Here is an 18,801-nt window from a genome sequence, read left to right on the forward strand (position 1 = left end):
ATCTTTTATTGTACCAACTTCTGTTGGTGAGAGCGACAATTTTTCACACTTATACAGGCTCTTCAGGTTTTGTGGTTTAATAAGAGTTCAGTAGCTAAGAAATATTTTACTAATAGCAAAAAATCAAGTGCTGACCCTTATTTCACATTAAAGTGACCGGAGTTTGACACCAAAATGACAGCTGGTTAATACAGCTTGAGATTTCAAAGTGCTTGAGTATATGTAAATATTATGACTGATCTCATAAGTGTGTTGGAAGACACTTCAAGAAATGTCCTAGTTGTAAGTTTACTCCAGTCCCCATGTTGGTTAGAGGATAATATCCCACAGGATGTTTTATCTGCTGACTGTAGAGGAAATGAATAGAATAATTAAGAACATATAATTGATCTCAATAAACAAAGATTATACTTATGTGCTGTACAGTATTATTATAACATAAGTGCTGTTCACTGCAGAACACAGGATTTCAGATTCCTGTAGCTTGGTAATTTAAAAAGATAATGCTTCAAAACCAGTTTGTTACAAAGGAATGTCAGTCTCCAAAACATGCTGCAAGTTCATTGGTAACATTTGGTTCAGCCTCTTTGCTTCCAAGGGAAATATGAAGGAGGAGGAATGTCAGATCCAAAAAAGGTAAGTCAGCATGGCAAGAGCCATGGCTACATTGTGTGACTCTGTGAAGTTTCAATCTGCTATGAAATATTAACTGTTCAAAACATTGTTTCTGTATATAACCTTTTTTACCCTTAAAGCATTTTACAAAATAATCTAACACCCACCATTTAAGTATTGCAAAATATCTTATTCTGTTGAAAAATATAGATTTGCACAAAATATAAATTGATATTTATGTAGTCATTAATAACCAAGGCTTATATACTGACAAAGTAAATTAAAGAGGGTAGGAACTAAAGGTAATAAGCCAAAATCAGACAGATGAGATGTGGCTTTTTAGATAGGGCTGGAATAGATTAAGATATTGTGACAGAGTTCGTTGAGGGGTTGTTCTCTGGAAAAGGAACAATATTGGCTTCAAGTTCCATCAATAAGTGGAAAGATGGATGAGGAAATTGAAAGTAGGCTAGAGGGAGTGATGAAACCAGTGGATAAGGTGAGATTGTGCAAGGAATTGAACAAACATAAGCAGATAAAGAACTATATTCTTTAGAGAGTATGAAATTCCACGAAGGTCAATATGGACCGAAGGTCAATAATTTCAAATCTGGATACCTAAAGTTAGGCGCCTAAAGTTAGGCTCCTAAATCAATACTGAGGCACCTAAATATAAGTAGCCTGATATTCAAAGCTGCTGTACACCTGCTGCTCCTACTAACTTCAGTGGGATTTGTGGGTGTCTGACATTTCTGAAAACATGCAATTTATAGATTAATAAATATAGATTTAGGAGCCTAACTTGTCTGAAACTTTTGGCCAAAGTGAACTGATCTCAGTGGGTTTTCAAGACAACGTTGTTAATTATTTTCTAGATAGGCTGGAGTTTGGTTCAAAGAAATTTAGGGAAACCAGCAAATAGAGAATTGCAGTAATTGAGATGAGCAGGAATGTGGACATGGGAAAGTATGTCGGCTAATGTAAAGATAAGGTCAGGTATGGACATTATTGCATACATTGATATGGTGGGAAGAAGTCAAGAAGGACATTGAGTTTCTCTATCATTTGGCAAGTAAGAAATTGGAATTAGTGAAGTGGGTTATGGAGAGGAAGAGCACTCTACTTTTGTCTCTGATCTTTTCTCCTCTCCTTCCCCACACAGAGGAAAGGGCTTTCCCCATCACCTTATTCCCTAGTCCTGGGCCTGAGTAGGTGACCCCCATCTCCAGGATATAAGGCCCTAGTGGCTTCCCTTCCCCGCAGTCGCATGGTCTCTGGGAAGAAAAACTGGACTACCAGGACAGGCACAGCCCTGAGAGTAAAGGACACTGTCCCCAAAAGTAGAGCATAAGGCCCAGATGGGGCCATGTCTTTAATATCTTCAGAACCCCTTGTATTACAAGTGGTGTTGGCAACAGACTCAGCTTTTGTCAGTTTGAACTTTGGACATACTGTTCTGACTAGTTCTTTGCTATGAGCCCTTCTCATTTCTGTTCCTCTCCAAATTTCCTTCCTCCTCTGCCCCTTGCCTACTTGCACTTCCCTCCCTTCCCCCCTCAGTGTACCAAAACCTTTTCCTTCCTACTTTTTCCCCCCTGCTGACGCACTCCCTTACTACTGCTTCTACAATATGGGAGGGAGTACATGAAATTTGCTAACCATCTTTCGGCTTCTCTGTTGTATCTAGAGTTGGGTAAAGAACAGTCATTCCATTTGAAATTTGTTTTTTTACTGAATTAGAATAAAAAGCAATTTTTTGAAATTCTCCAAGAAATGAAATTAACTGTTCTGTGCCCAACTGTGCTGGGAACCCTGACTCTGGGTCAGTCTGCCAGAGGCCTGCTAGGGAGCCTGGGACCTTGGGCTACTGAGCAACTGGGAAGCTCTGACTGGCTCTCTATATATCCTTTTTCTAGATGTCCTTTTTTTTTTTTTTTTTTAAGATAAGGTCTTTGGAAGGAGGATAGACTTTCCCATATGTTTAAGTGCTCGCTCAATGAGATCTTAATCCTGATTGCAGTCTGTGGGCGCTGCTGCAATTCTCATTAGTCATAAACCATTATCTGTTTAGGACTTGGCTTCTCTCCCTAATAATTATAATCTAATCTTTTATTTAAATATTGGTTTATATGTAAAGTAAATTATAGTTAAATTCTTCCAGGTAAATACTCATTAGTGTTAGTATAAATAATGGCTATGGAGGACCCAGGATTAAAATAAATAAATCTTTAAAATCTGGATTTGTAGATTTGCTCTGCAGTTGTATTCTACAATGTCTACTGAGACAGGCCTGGTGATAGAGAAGGATGTAGGGTGTAGGTTGAACCTTGTAAAACCAGTGCAGCAAACAGCTTTGGAATAGCAAGAGCTCTTAGCTCCAAAGTGTGAGCATACTTTATTGCTCTTTGGTCAGTTATTCTCTTGATAATGGTTCGAGAACTGCTTGGTTATAGGAAGCCAAATGAAATTGTGTGAGAGCATGCTAGTGAGAAGTTTTCTTTGTAGCCTTTTCAGGAAGTTAACATTGATTTCAGAGCAAATCTGGTATCCTTAATTAAAAATTATCCTACCAGGAAGTTGTCCATATGACAATCCACAGATAGGTTGATGAAGTTAGTTAATTTAAACTGTGCTTTGTGTAGAGATTATTAAATGCAGATAGCTCTCAAACACAAGTGATATTCTTGTCATCTTGAAAAAGCCTTAGCCAAGTGTTGTACAGTAACATAACTGTCGTTCTTCTATATTGTAAGCGTGATTACAATAGCCTGTCACTGCTTTTGACAGAACATAGGACAAATATGTGAACAGAACTGTATCTAAATTGGATCTTCCAAGCAAGCTTAAATATAATATAAATAAGAAACTGCTTTACATGCTGCCTGATAATTCTTCTTCTTTGTGCAATATACTTTAAATTCATTTCAGAGGGGTAGCCATGTTAATCTGTATCAGCAAAAACAACGAGGAATCCTTGTGGCACCTTAGAGACTAACAAATTTATTTGGGCATAAGCTTTCATGGGCTAGAACCCACTTCATCTGAGGCATGGAGTGAAAAATGCAGTAGGCAGGAATAAATATACAGCACATGAGAAGATGGGAGTTGCCTTACCAAGCGGAGGGTCAGTGCTAACGAGGCCAATTCAATTAGGGTGGATGTGGCCCATTCCCAACAGTTGACAAGAAGGGGTGAATATCAACAGAGTTGAATTGGCCTTGTTAGCACTGACCTCCCCCCCGCCCACATACATATTTTTAAATTCATTTTTAGTGAAGATATAATACATATTTTTAATAAAACTGGAACCAGTGCTGAGCCCCCCTCCCCCAGCCTTTCCCGTCAGTTATGCATGCTGTCCCCAAAGGTCCACCTCACCATGGGCGCTGCAGTTTATAGTTTAACTCCTTGAGGACTGCATGGCAGGTTAAAGTAGGGAACACCAGGCTTCATACACAACTTTCTTCAGCACAGTAAATTTTACCTTTAAAGCATACAAATCTTTAAGAAAAACTACAAAAGCCTAAATGCTCTGTCTCCTAAGTTATGTTCGCTTCTTGTGAGTCCTAGACCAGTCAGTGTGTCAGGCAAGTAGGGCTTCCTGCCTTCTGCAGTTCTTCTGGTGGCAGATGATGGTCAGACAGTGAAAGAGTCTGAAGCAGATCCTGCTTTTAAATAAGGATTCTGTCCCCTTTGCCATGTGACCAACTGATCAACGGCAGCTGGTTAGCCAGGAAGTCCAAGCTCCCATGAAGTCTGAACTGCAAAAATCCCTTTCATCCAGCCCGGCTCTTCTCTGGCAAAACCAAGGGTGAACCTCTTGACTGGGAAACAATTACAATTGATGACTCTTGTGTTAGCCCTTCAGAAGAGGTGTCAGGAATTATAAGCTGTCCCCTTGGTCTGTTCTTTGTAGCACTAGGCAGCTAGTATATTCTCAAAATGTAGGTCACATTCTTCAAAATGGCAGTTGTATTGTCATTTGCAATTACAATTTAATATAGACATATATCCATCTGCTACAACATGCGCCTTAGCTTCTAATATAAATAAATGGGAAGTAGAGTCTTAGAAGAAATACATGAAAGATAAATGCATTTGAGTCAAAATTAAAATACTCAGATGAGTTTTATTCAAAATACACCAAATTTGAAGCTTGGGTAAAACAAATGAGTGGCTACTGCTGAGCTGCTTTTAGTCAAATTTCCACAACAGGTTTTGCAAGTTAAAATGCACTACGCATCACACGATGATGCTTTAGTATTATGAATAGGTAAAGAGATTGATTCCTTGAATTATCTAGGGTTACCATATCTAACAAATAAAAAAAGAGGACCCTCCACGGGCCCTGGCCCTGCCCATTTCCCCACCCCCCCGCCCCAACTCCGCCCCTTCCCCGCCCTAACTCTGCCCCCTCCACGCGGAAAGGGCAGCTCGAGAGCTACCGGCTTCATGGTTTGCCGGGCAGCCCCCAGATCCTGCGCCCCCGGCCGGCGCTTCCCCAGCGCAGCTGGAGCCTGGGAGGGGAAGCGCCCAGCCTGGGGCGCAGGGTCTGAAGGCTGCCCGGCAAACCGTGAAGCCGGTAGCGCTTCGGGCAGCCCCCTTGCCTCCGGACCCTGCGCCCCCAGATGGGCACTTCCCCTCCTGGGCTCCGGTGGCGCAGGGTCCGGAGGCATGGGGGCTGCCCGAAGCTGGTAGCACTCGGGCAGCCCGGCTCTTAAACAGAGCCGAAGAGTCAGGGGAGGAGCAGAGCCGCCATTTTCCCAGATATGTTCAGCTTTTGGGCAATTCCCCACCGGACGGGGGTTTAAGTGCCGAAAAGCCGGACATGTCCGGAAAAAGAGGACGTATGGTAACCCTGAATTATCTCTAAGTCAGGGGTGAGGCGCTTCTTAAAAAATCAGTTTTACTGTATTAATCAAGTGCTGATTAGACTGGGTATTACATACAGTGTAGTTACAGCAAAGCCTTTATCACTGAGACCCATCAAACTACCATCCTTTGAGCAGACTTTTGTGAAACAGGAGAATTCAATTCTGAACTGAGCTGTGTTTATTGCAAATAAGGGTTCATGATTTCATGAAGAGATTGTAGAACTGTAAAAAAGACCTTTCCTATCTCCACAGGAAATACATGCATCCTCCCTCTGTGCTGAGAGGGAGGGGCTGGGGTTGGTGCCAGAAGCAACATGAGCACTTGAGTGGCAGCCATTTTACTGCAGCTCAAGCACACTGTCTGGATGCACCGAGGAAACACAGGGGGCAGCTTCTCAGCACTCGGAGCTGCCAGCTGCACCTGAGCCCGTTTTGCTTGGCATTTCCCCACACCAACATATATCTGGAAACATGCCTACTGAACATGTTAATGGGAATGGTACTGAAGAGCCCATGGATACTTCTGCTACATTTACCCATTCTGAGCATTTCCAGATTTTGCTTGATGCTGGTTTACAACTGCAAGTTGGTGAAAAATTAGATGGGGTTTACCTTGTGGGGCTAGTTGCACATGGTGATCTAGATAAAAGAGCTATTGAAGTTGTAAAGGAATTTAATAAAGAAGGTCTGTTGGCAGCGCTTCAGCACTTTAAAGACCCTAACGTCTCACATGTTCAGAACAATAGTGCTTTTTTTTTTTTATGTTAAGACGACACATACAGAGATAAAAACAGGGGACCAAGGTGGCAGAGTAGTAAAGAGCAAGATGGAGAAAAAGTTAAGGTACTCTTGAAAGGAACAGGTTACACATTGATGTAACTAGTGGTCAGAGGAAGCATGGTCGTCCCTCCTTCAGAACGTGTGTACTCTGGACAATATCCTTTTGTCAGTATAGAGATTTTTGTCCAGCAATATTCCAAGAGATTTACTTGAGGATGAGCTTGTTCCATATTTGAGAAAGCGGATCCTGTCTGGGATCAGCACTTCATGATGGGTCAGTTAATGGGTCTAAATATAGGATATATTTTTGTCACTATGCGCTAAAGAGGCTGCCCAGGAGGCTGCTAAATCAGACTGTATTTGTAGCAGAATCATCAGGTGTGTTTCTGTTGGGGTCCTACAGGAATTGGTTCTTGTCCCCCAGCTATTTAACATTTTTATCAATGACCTGGAAAAAAAACATAAAATCATCACTGATAAAGGTTGCAGATGACTCAGTTCAGAGTGATTTGTAAATATGAAAGAGTACTGGTAACTGATATAAAGCAATCTGGATTGTTTGGCAAAACTGGGTAGAAGCAAACAATATGCATTTTACAGTGGCCAAATGTAAAGTTATGCATCTAGGAAAAAAGAACTTAGGCCATACTTATAGGATAGGGGAGTCTACCTTGGGAAGCAATGACTGTGAAAAAGATTGGGGGTCCTTGTGGATAATCAGCTGAACATGAGGTCCCAGTGCTATGCTGTGGTCGAAGGGGTTAGTGTGATCCTTGCATGTGTAAACTGGGGAATCCTGAGTAGAAGTAAGGAGGTAATATTACCTGTGTACCTGGCACTGGTGCGACTGCTGCTGGAATACTGTGTTTAGTTCTGGTATGCACAGTTCAAGATGGCTGTTGATAAATGGAGAGAGTTAAGAGAAAAGCCACAAGAATAACTAGCAGATAGGAAAACTTGCCTTATAGTGATAAACTCCAGGAGCTCAATCTGTTTAGTTTAACCAAGAGAAGGATAAGGGGTGATTTGATCAGTCTGTAAGTACCTGCATGGGGAGTAAAACTGATAATGGATTGTTCAATCTAGCAGATAAAATATAACAAAATCCAATGGCTGGAAGTTGAAGCTAGACACAGTGACTAGAAATAATAGGGTTACCATACGTCCAGATTTTCCCGGACATGTCCGGCTTTTTGGTTGTCAAATCCCCGTCCGGGGGGAAATTCCAAAAAGCCGGACATGTCTGGGAAAATAGGGAAGGGTTGTGGGGCTTGGATCCACGCTGGGGCCGGTGCTGGGGCTGGTGCCGGATGGGCCGGTGCCCCAGGGCCCAATCCGAGCTGGAGTCGCCAGGGCCGGAGCCACTCGGCCGGTGCCACGGGGCCAGAGCCGCGCAGCTGGGGCCGGTGCCCGTGCCCCAGGGCCTGAGCCGAGCTGGAGCCGCCGGGGCTGGGGCAGGCCGGGGCCAGCGCACTCGGCCGGAACCAGGACCAGTGCCCCAGGGCCCGAGCCGGGCCGGGCTGGAGCCACCGGGGCCGGAGCCGCTCAGCCGGGGCCGGTGCCCGTGTCCCGGGGCCCAAGCCAAGCTGGAGCCGCCGGGGCGCTCCGCCAGAACTGGGGCCGGCGCCCCCGGGGCCCGAGCTGAGCCGGGCCGGAGCTGCCGGGGCCAGTGCCCCGGGGCCCGAGCTGAGCTGGAACCGCTGGGGCCGGGGCTGGCGCGCTCAGCTGGAACTAGGGCTGGCGCCCCAGGGCCCGAGCCAAGCCGGGCCCGAGCCGCTCGACCAGGGGGCCAGACTGGGTCGTACCCCCCCGCCCCAGCTTACCTGCTGCCTGCCTCCCTGTTTCAGGCTTCCTGCGAACATTTGATTCGCGGGAAGCAGGGGAGAGGGCGGAGTTGGGGCGGGGACTTTGGGAAGGGGGCGGAGTTGGGGTGGGGCCGGGGCAGAGTTGGGGCAGGGCCCCTTGGAGTGCCCTCCTTTTGTTATTTTAAAAAATGGTAACCCTAAGAAATAAGGCACAATTTTTAACAGGAATGATTACCAAGACTTGTGGTGGATTCTCCATCACTGGCAATTTTTAAATTAAGATTGAAACACTGTAATTCAAACATTAATTCATGGATGTCCTGTGGCTGGTATTATATAGGATATCAGGTTAGAGGATTGCAGTGCTCCCTTCTGGCATAGTAATCCTTGAATTCTTACTAGTAAATATCATTGAGGGATGCCATTAGAGACTCCTAAATGTCACAGGACTCCTAAGTCATAACCACATAGAAATCAACTTCAGCTAATGTGGTAGAAGTAAGTGAAGTTCCAAACTGAAAGCTTAGCTGTCTAAAAATGGTGTACTAGCTTTCTTTTGGAAGCAACTAGAGATTTGAAAGGTGCTCAGACTTCTCTACAGTTCTTTAGAGGATGCTGTCATGTAAAGACTAAGTTGAAATATACTGCTGCATGCCTTTGAAATTAATCTACCAAAGCACATGTTGCTTTTCGCAGTTATTTAAAGGTCTGTCTATACTGCAGCCGAGCAAGCCTCTGAGCCCAGGTAGGCAGATTTGTGCTAGTAGGGCTTGCACTAGCACACTAAAAGTAATTGTGTGGACATTGGGACATAGATGGAGGCTCAGGCTAGCCACCCAAGCTCGGACCCACCCTACCCCCTGCAACTAATATCTACCCTGCTATATTTAGCATGTTAGCATGAGTCCGGGCTGGGAAGCTTGCTCCCAGCTGCAGTGCAGACATACCTTAAGGACTCAACTTACTAATGGTTTACTGATTGATTTCTAGGTAAAAACTAACCAGTAAAGCATTTCCCTTTGGCATACGACTATAATTTACCAATGCTATGTATGCATGATGTCAGTCATTCTAAAAATAAATAGCAAAAGTTATTCACAATTCTATAATCATTTTCATGAAAAGGATAACAATTATTTGCATTAAACAAACTACAGTTTGGATCAGAATTGTCTGTTTTTTTAATAAATAGTTTGTTCCTTTTCTATCAAATGTATATATGTTTGGGTTTTGAAAATAAATTCATATATATGATTAGGGACTTTCATGAATATTTGTAAACCATTTCAGATGTTTTGTGAAAATTGCAATTTCTTTCATCAATTTCATAAAAACATTTTGTTTCGTATGTCTGGTGTAACACACGTTTCAGTCATTAAATTTCTAGGGAATTATTACACACAATCTCCCCAGCGTTTTGTAAGAGGAAATCATAGGAAGGGTTCAGGGTGCAGTAATATCTGAATTACAGTGGTTTGGGGAAGAAATCTATTAAGAAATTAACCTGTTTTATTTCGTTTCCATTTTTAGCACCTGGTCTTACTGCAGTTGTTGGAGGACGTCCAAGAGTGTAAGTTCACTTCTGATCTTCCCTTGTTTTACTGTGGGCATATAGTATCCTTTAAAAAAAAAAAAGTCCAGTTGTGTCTTGTGTTATATCTACTACTGGTCACAAGATAACAGTCATACTGCAAAATTCTTGTTAAATTAGCAGACTTCTCTATGTGGTTGTTGGTCACACCATATTTACCTCAGGTGAGACTCTATCTAGGGTCTTAGTGGCAACATTTCTACTAGGTGAGCCATAAGGAAAACTGTGCTAACTTTGTTTCAGCTGGAATTGGCTCTTTATACCAGCTAAGAACTGCACTTAGATCATTTATGCTTACAAAACGGTCTCCTTTTGCAATCATAGGTTGAAAGCTATGAAGCAGATTAGCTTTAGAGTAATTGTGAGCATCCCTATAAACTGGTTTTGGATCAGTATTTTTTTCATATTTAAAACTCTGTTGATGACTTAAATCTTTGTTTTAAATGTACAAACTCGCATTTCTGCTCTCACTCATGAGAACAGTTACTTCTAACTGTGAACAGTCACAGTAGAAATGCCTCAGGATGGTCAGGGTACTCTGATTGGGTACTATCTTTAACTACCATAAACTTACTCTGAGCATATATTTGTGTCAGTTTTGCCTAACCACCTGCAAAATACAATACCATATTGGACAGATATTCAGAAGGTACATGAATTTTGATTGGTCATCCTCGGTTTTATAAGCATATTAATGATACCATTTAAAGCTGCCTTGCCCCTTTTCCTTCCCTTTTTTTATTTCACTTTCTTAATAAGAAATAAGGCATTTCAGTCATTATATTTCTAGGGAGTTACTACACTTTTCAGATATACCAAAATAGCTCAGAAAAGCATTTCTGATCATGACTTTTAATTCCTATACTGTGGATTTTCAAATGCCAAATGATCTTAAAGATGAATAATCTGACATTTGTATTTGTTTCTATTTATATTCATTATATCTGTTGCTTTGTATGTCCAGGTCTCCAGTTCTGAAACCATTTTTCTTCCTTTATCCCAAAAGAAATGTCAAGGTAAGAGCTGCTCCTTAAGGGTGTGATCCTTTTCTCGTTGAAGTTAATGGAAAGATAATATTGATTGCCTGGGAACAGAATCGGGCCTTAAAACTGCAAAATCTACTAGTGAGTTTTATGAAAAGTATATTTTCCTAGCAGATTGTTGTGCCACAAAAAGTGTTATAGCCATCTGTCATAGATTAACTTTAAAATACTTCCTTTCTAGTGATTACTGAAACACTAGATTTCTCCCAGTAGGTTTCTAGGACTCCTGTCTTTGCATATACACTTGACTGTAAAGAGAGTTTATGAGAGAGACAATTAAAGATATTACCTCACTCACCTTGTGTGTCTCATATCCTGGGACCAACATGGCTACAACAACACTGCAAACATTATAGTTTATAAATACTACAATATATTAACTTAAATTAGTGGTCTTGTTGTAAAGGCAGTGAACTTGGAATCAGGAGATCTGTATTCTAATCCTCTGTGACCTTGGGTAAATCTTTTAATCTCCTTGGGTCTGATTCTACTTTTATTAACACTGGAGCAAGTCAGGAGTGACTGCTGAAATCAATAGAGCTACATTGGTGTAAAACTTGTGTAAGTGAGAGAAGAATCAGGTCCTTTGTGTTTCAGTTCCTCATCTGTAAAAATGGGAATTGTAATTCCCTACCTCATAGGGGCATTGTAAGACTAAAATAATGAATGTGAGAAACTCACTACTGTAATATCTGAGTGGAGGAGTTCCATAGAAATGTCTATGAATAAAAATCAAACTATGTCCTATAGGTCATGTTTAGTTCACAATAAGAGTTTTCTTCAGCCTGTGGAGTTCATGTTCAGGTGACTGGACAGCATGATCTGTAGAATTACAGCGGGGATGGGCATGTCTACACTAGAGGTGGAGGTAGACATACTTGCACTAACTTCAGTCAAGCTAGCATATTAAAAGTAGCAGTGTACCCATTGCGGTGCAAGCGGTGGGAGAGGCTAGTTGACCAATTGCATACTTAGGGTTTCAGACAGGATTGTACTTGGGGTGGCTAGTCAATCCCACCTGTAATGTCACCATGGCTATACTTCTGTTTTTAGTGCTCTAACTCAGAGTTAGCACAAGTATGTCTATACAAGCTGGAAATTACCCCGTTAGCTCATATGTTGACATACTTGATGTGATGTAGCCCCACATCTTTTTTGTTATGCTTGCACTTCCCTGCAGTAGATTTAAGTCTTTGTGAGAGCAGCTGGAACAGGAGATTATTCTTTTTGTGAATATAGTGTACTTATTCTTCTAAGAAAGTGTGGGTGTCATTGCTCTTCAGATAGGAACTAGCTCCTTTACCCTGTGGAGACTGAAGACCAAACTGCATATATACCCTTCCTCCTCCTGATCATTTATTTGACTTGCTCCTTACATTTTGGCTATTACTTAAATTTCATAATAAGGCATCCTAAGTGAAATTGCAGCTGATACAAAAGCTTCTTGGCCTATCCAATATCGTGAGGTAGACCAACATATATTGACCTTTGGCTAGAGTTTAAGCTCCACAGTGATGGTCTTCTAAATGGTGTGAAGATGGGAAAGCTAGAGGAGATGGGCAAAGGCAGGAAATGAAAGAAGTAAAAGCAAACTAGAAATTGTGAAAGACATTACACCTTTAGCAGAACAATTGAATTAATATGTTTACAGGATTTGCCATGGTAAAAATATTTTTCTTTAATAGAAGAAAAATGCCTTTTTCTAAATGGTTATAAGGCAAATCTAACACTTCAAAGATGACAACAAAGTGTCAGGTTCGCTGTCCTGATCCAGGTGTAACTGAGGAGACTGTTATGTGCAAATAATCTGAAAGAATGTAAGCAACTTGAGACAAGGACTGCATCTGTGAGTTTATACAGTGCTTTGCACAATAGGGCCCAGATTCTGATTGGGGTTTTTTTGGGGTATTGCTGCAATGTAAAATTAATAGTAATTAAAATACTGTAAGCAATTTTTGAACTGCAGTAGCAGAAAAAGGAGCAGGCTATTTGTCACATTTGTTCACTATATGAATTATGACTTGATCTGATAAACCGTAGTTCAGTAAAATACACGCCTCTACTAGAGATTAAATTTTGAATGACAGTCAATACAGCCTAAAGTATTTTATCAAATATCTTGTTGTTGCCAAATCTGATGTACAATAGACCTTAGCCTATTACTGTTTAAATTGATCAGATTAAACCTAAAATTGTTAATTATTTTCCAGGCTTGGTAAAATGCCTATTGAGATTAAATAGTAACCTAATCTAAGTCTACACTTGCCATTTAAAACGGAAAAAGTCCCTTTTTTGCGCAAAAACCATGGGAGCGTTTACACTTGCCAATGACTTTTTGCAGTGAAACTCAGAAGTTTCACTGCAAAAAGAAAACCACCTCCACGAGAGGCGTACAGCTCTTACCGGTGATACTTTTGCGGTGATGTGCAAGCGAAAACACATTCTTCCTGTTTACAGAGCTTTTGGCCTCCGGAGGATATCCCACAGTACCTAGGTGACCACTCTAGCCAGCAGCTCTGCTGCTCTGTTTCCAGGTAAACAGACATCCACCCCTCCCACTGTAAAGCCCTGGGAACTTTGAAACTCCCCTTCCTGTTTTCTTGGCAAGTGCTCACTTATCTGGCCAGGTGACAATGCCTGCTCCAGGGAACGAACGATCCCCTGCTTGGAGCAATGCTGAGCTACTGGAGCTGATCAGTGTTTGGGGAGAGGAGTCTGTGCAGGGACCCAGGATGCCCCTCGATCATCCCCCCCCTTCCCATAAGACCCATCATCAAACTGGAGAGAGCTGCACTGTGGGATAGTTGCCCTAGAGTGCTGCTCTCATCAGTGATGGAAGTGCTGCTAATGTAAACACTCTCTGACACCTGAGGAATTAAGTGAGTACACAAACCAGTGCTTTACTTTCACTGGTTCCCTATCACTGGTGAAACTTACAGTGCAAAAACTCTGCAAGTATAGACATAGCCTAGCAGAGAAGGAAAAGCAACAGCTTTCTACTTCCTCTTCCCTCAAACAGAGCACCTCAAAAACCTTACTCATTCAGCCTCATTTCCTGTACGTTCTCTATTTGATACATTGATAGGCTTAATCAACAATGAAATTGTATGTGACCTACCATCATTAGAGGGTGTCATTACATAAATACAAGTCTTTGATTAAGAATCTGGAGCCATGCATCAACAGTAATAGTCTACATGTAGACTGTAGCGCAGGTATGGGATGGATTTACTGCTTCTATAATTTAGGAGTTCACTTAGGGAGAGTCTGACTCCCATTGAAATAAACATACTTCAGCATTTGCCCTAAAAAGAAAAGTATTACCTAAGGAGATTTTTGAATGTTTTAACATTGCTACAATGAATTCTCTTGCTTTGTGCTCAGTAAATTAGTTTTTGTTTCCTTTTTTGGTGAAAAATGAGGATTGTCTTCTTGTTTATTTCTTTGCTCATATACAATTGTTCCAACTGAGCAGACAGCATTTATGGCTTTACAGCTGAAAAAGTTACTTAACTTTTGTTAGAAGATGGCCTTATTTGAATACATTCATTTAAAAAAACCCTGAAAGCATTTGTCAACCTAACTTTAAAAAGAACTCGCCAAAATCCCAGCAAAAATATCTAAGGCAAGAATAGTTTTTTTCCAGAATATTTTTTTACTTATGATCTCTTCACGTAAGCTTTAGAGATCTTGTTAAAAGTTCACAAATTGTGTATGCTGCTCCAAACTGACTACTGCTTCCCAGGCAATACTCTCATGGTCTTCAGACCAACATTAGGAGTGCTTCTGTGACATATTTCAACAAGAGAAATGGATAACGTTAACTGGTGTGCCCTACCAACCTTTTTCAGTCTGAAGGTGATTGGTCTCCAAGTAGACAATGAGTTTTTATGTCACACTTTAAATAGAGCACCAAAACAAGGTTGTCTCGAGTTTCCTGGGAGTTTCCCCTTTTCATGTTCTGTTCATTCAAGGTAAACAACATGAATATTTATATTTCACTTTTGCTTTCATCTCAACATGAAGAAAATCCATCATCTCTCTCTCAGTGCCAACCTTTCTCCTGACTCTAGTCATACCTGCCTAATGATTCAGGGGAGGAGACTTGTCCCCAGAGAGAAGAAAGAAAAATAGAAGTTACTCTGTCCAAATGACAAAAAAAAATTGTTTTCCAGGAAGAAATTGAATACTGTATTATATTGCAGAATATGGAGGAAGTTCAGTACATGGTGGGTACAGAGCTAAAAAGCATAAAGCTAAGTCACCCAATATTGCCCAAATAAAATATTTCCCTTAAAATGGACTTTCCCTGGGACTGAAGGTGAACATACTTTGCAACATGCTTCAACTCTTTTCATCATTCTAGGAGTAAACAAGCCAAGGCTCATCCTGTCAAAAGGTTCCTAAGAACTACAATACTTTTTTAACCCACAAGAAAGAGATTGAGTTGCTCCTTGGCGACTGAATTTAGTTCCAGATGCTCTCACCAAAACATCATTTGGATCTCTACATTTAAATTTCTTGTACTGTCTTTCTGTTTAAAGTGGCATTTGTAGTGGCAATCATCTCAGCCTGGTACATTTCCAAACTAAAGAGACTATCTGTGGAACCTCAGTACTTCACTTTTAATGCAAAATAGCGCTTCATCCGGATCAGTCTTCATCCCTAAGATAGACACAATTTCCCATCATGCTTAAGAAGTGTAGTTTATCCTTCCTTTTACCCCAAGATCATTCATCCTAATGGAAAAAAATATAAGCGCTGTCCTAATTTATCTAAAAAGGACTAAAGCCTTCAGAAATTCATTTCCAATTCATCTTCTGTCAGCCTGCAGTTAAAACTTTGAAATCCACAATTAAAACTATACATGTTGAAGCTTACAAAACAACAAATGCACATTAGACCAGAATTGTGTCAATGGGTAGAGAAATCCTTTGTATTTTATGAGATCTGCAAAGATAGGTATTTGATCCTCTGTGCACACCTTTCCTGAACATTAAAATTGGATGCACAGGTGCAGATGCTGCTTTTGGAAGTTTTGAACTGCATGCTAAAAGACCTACTTGCTTCTCACTTATATTTATTAAACTTCTTGTAAGTAGTTTAGGTATTAATTTGGTTTCCACTGATAAACACATACATATATACATACATACACATACTGCTGTTATCATAATAGTGAACTTGGCCATGAATGATGAAAGACTTCCAACAGAACTGAAAGGCAACACATTGAAAACTAATAAAAGGCATTTCCTTTTATATTGCACAAAAATTAATCTGTGAAACCGACTGCCATAAAATATCATTGAGTGTTAGAGCTTAAGATTCAAAAAGAGGTTTGTTATAAGAATGGCCCTACTGGGTCAGACCAAAGGTCCATCTAGCCTAGTATACTGTCTTCAGACAGTGGCCAGTGCCAGGTGCCCCACAGGGAATGAAAGAACAGGTAGTCATCAAGTGATCCATCCCCATTCTGCTCATTCCCAGCTTCTGGCAAACAAAGGCTAGGGACACCATTCCTGCCCATCCTGGCTAATCGCCATTGATGGACCTATGCTCCATGAATTTATCTAGTTCTTTTTTGAACCCTGTTATGGTCTTGGCCTTCACAATATCCTCTAGCAAGGAGTTCCATAGGTTGACCGTGTGTTGTGTGAAGAAATACTTCCTTTTATTTGTTTTAAACCTGCTGCCTATTAATTTCATTTGGTGACTCCTAGTTGTTGTGTTATGAGAAGTAGTAAACAACACTTCCTTATCTGCTGTCTCTACACCAGTCATGATTTTATAGACCTCAATCATATCTCCCCTTAGCCGCCTCTTTTCCAAACTGCAAAGTTCCAGTCTTATTAATTTCTTCTCATACGGAAGCCGTTCCATATCTCTAATCATTTTTGTTGCCCTTTTCTGAACCTTTTCCAATTCCAGTATATCTTTTTTGAGATGGGGCGACCACATCTGCATACAGTATTCAAGTTGTGGGCGTACCATGGATTTATATAGAGGCAACATGATATTTTCTGTTCTGTTATTTATCCCTTTCTTAATTATTCCCAGCATTCTATTCGCTTTTTGACTGCTGCTGCACATTGAGTGGATGTTTTCAGAGAACTATCCACAATGACTCCAAGATCTCTTTTTTGAGTGGTAACAGCTAATTTAGACTGCATCATTTTATATGTATAATTGGGATTGTGTTTTCTAATGTGCATTACTTTGCTTTTATCAACACTAAATTTCATCTGCCATTTTGTTGCCAAGTCACCCAGTTTTGAGAGATCCTTTTATAGCGCTTCGCAGTCTGCCTGGGTCTTAACTATCTTTAGTAATTTTGTATCATCTGCAAATTTTGCCACTGTTTACCCCTTTTTCCAGATCATTTATGAATATGTTGAATAGGACTGGTCCCAAAACAGACCCCTGGGGGACACCACTATTTACCTCTCTCCATTCTGAAAACTGACCATTTATTCCTAGCCTTTGTTTCCTATCTTTTAACTAGTTACCAATCCATGAGAGCACCTTCCCTTTTATCCCGTGGCAGCTTACTTTGAGTAAGAGCCTTTGGTGAGGGACTTTGTAAAAGGTTTTCTGAAAATCTAAGTACACTATACCCACTGGATCCCCTTGGTCTGCATGCTTGTTGAACCCCTCAAGGAATTCTAGTAGATTGGTGAGGCATGATTTCCCTTTACTAAAACCATGTTGCCTCTTCCTCAACAAATTATGTTCATCTGTATGTCTGAAAATATTGTTCTTTATTATAGTTTCAACCAGTTTGCCCGGTACTGAAGTCAGGTTTACAGGCCTGTAATTGCCGGGATCACCTCTAGAGCCCTTTTTAAAAATTGGCATCACGATAGCTATCCTCCAGTCATCTGGTACAGAAGCTGATTTAAATGATAGGTTACAGACTACAGTTAGTAGTTGTGCAATTTCACATTTGAGTTCCTTCAGATCTCTTGGGTGAATACCATTTGGTCCTGGTGACTTATTGCTGTTTAATTTATCAATTTGTTCCAAAACCTCCTCGGATGATACCTCAATCTGGGACAGTTCCTCAGATCTATCACCTAAAAAGAATGTCTCGGGTTTGGGAACCTCCCTCATATCCTCAGCCATGAAGACTGATGCAAAGAATTCATTTAGTTTCTCCGCAATGGCCTTATTGTCCTTGAGTGCTCCTTTAGCACCTCAATCGTCCAGTGGCCCCACTGGTTGTTTAGCAGGCTTCCTGCTTCTGATGTATTTAAAAACACATTTGCTATTACTTTTTGAGTCTTTGGCTAAGTGTTCCTCAAATTCTTTTTTGGCCTTCCTAATTGTATTTTTACACTTCATTTGCCAGTGTTTATGATCCTTTCTATTTTCCTCACTAGGATTTAACTTCCACTTTTTAAAGGATGCCTTTTTGCCTCTCACTGCTTCTTTTACTTTGTTGTTTAGTCACAGTGGCTCTTTTTTTGGTTCTCTTACTATGTTTTTTTAAAATTTGGGGTATACATTTAGGGTTGAGCCTCTATTATGGTGTCTTTTAAAAGTTCCCACACAGCTTGCAGAGATTTCACTTTTGGCACTGTACCCTTTAATTTCTGTTTAACTAACCTCCTCATTTTTCTGTAGTTCCCATTTCTGAAATTAAATGCTACAGTGTTGGGCCACTGTGGTGTTTTTCCTGCCACAGGGATATTAACTTTAATTATATTATGGCTACTATTACCAAGCGGTCCAGCTATATTCACTTCTTGGACCAGATTCTGTGCTGCTCCACTTAGCACTAAATCAAGAAGTGCCTCTCCTCTAGTGGGTTCCAGGACCAGCTGCTCCAAGAAGCAGTCATTTAAGGTGTCAAGAAACTTTATCTCTGCATCCCGTCCTGAGGTGACAAGTACCCAGGGATAGTTGAAATCCCCCATTATTATTATTGAGTTTTTTATTTTAATACCCTCTCTAATCTCCCTGAGCATTTCACAGTCACTATCACTATCCTGGTCAGGTGCTCGGTAATATATACCTACCGCTATGTTCTTATTATTAGAGCATGGAATTTCTATTCAGAAAGGTTCTATGGTACAGTTTGATCCATTTAC

At 40.9% G+C, this 18,801-nt stretch overlaps 1 protein-coding gene across 1 annotated transcript in view; it reads left to right on the top strand.

Moving 5' to 3' along the window:
- Positions 1-18,801, top strand: part of LOC101931777 (uncharacterized) — a 93,853-nt gene that overhangs the window by 55,177 nt on the left and 19,875 nt on the right. The window contains exons 14-15 of the mRNA XM_005299360.5: positions 9,605-9,644; positions 10,630-10,681. Coding sequence (XP_005299417.2) covers positions 9,605-9,644; positions 10,630-10,681 — 92 coding nt within the window. The remainder of the gene's footprint in view (positions 1-9,604; positions 9,645-10,629; positions 10,682-18,801) is intronic.

Source organism: Chrysemys picta, chromosome 5 (assembly GCF_011386835.1).
Source record: "Chrysemys picta bellii isolate R12L10 chromosome 5, ASM1138683v2, whole genome shotgun sequence".
Classification (NCBI taxonomy): Eukaryota; Metazoa; Chordata; order Testudines; family Emydidae; genus Chrysemys; species Chrysemys picta.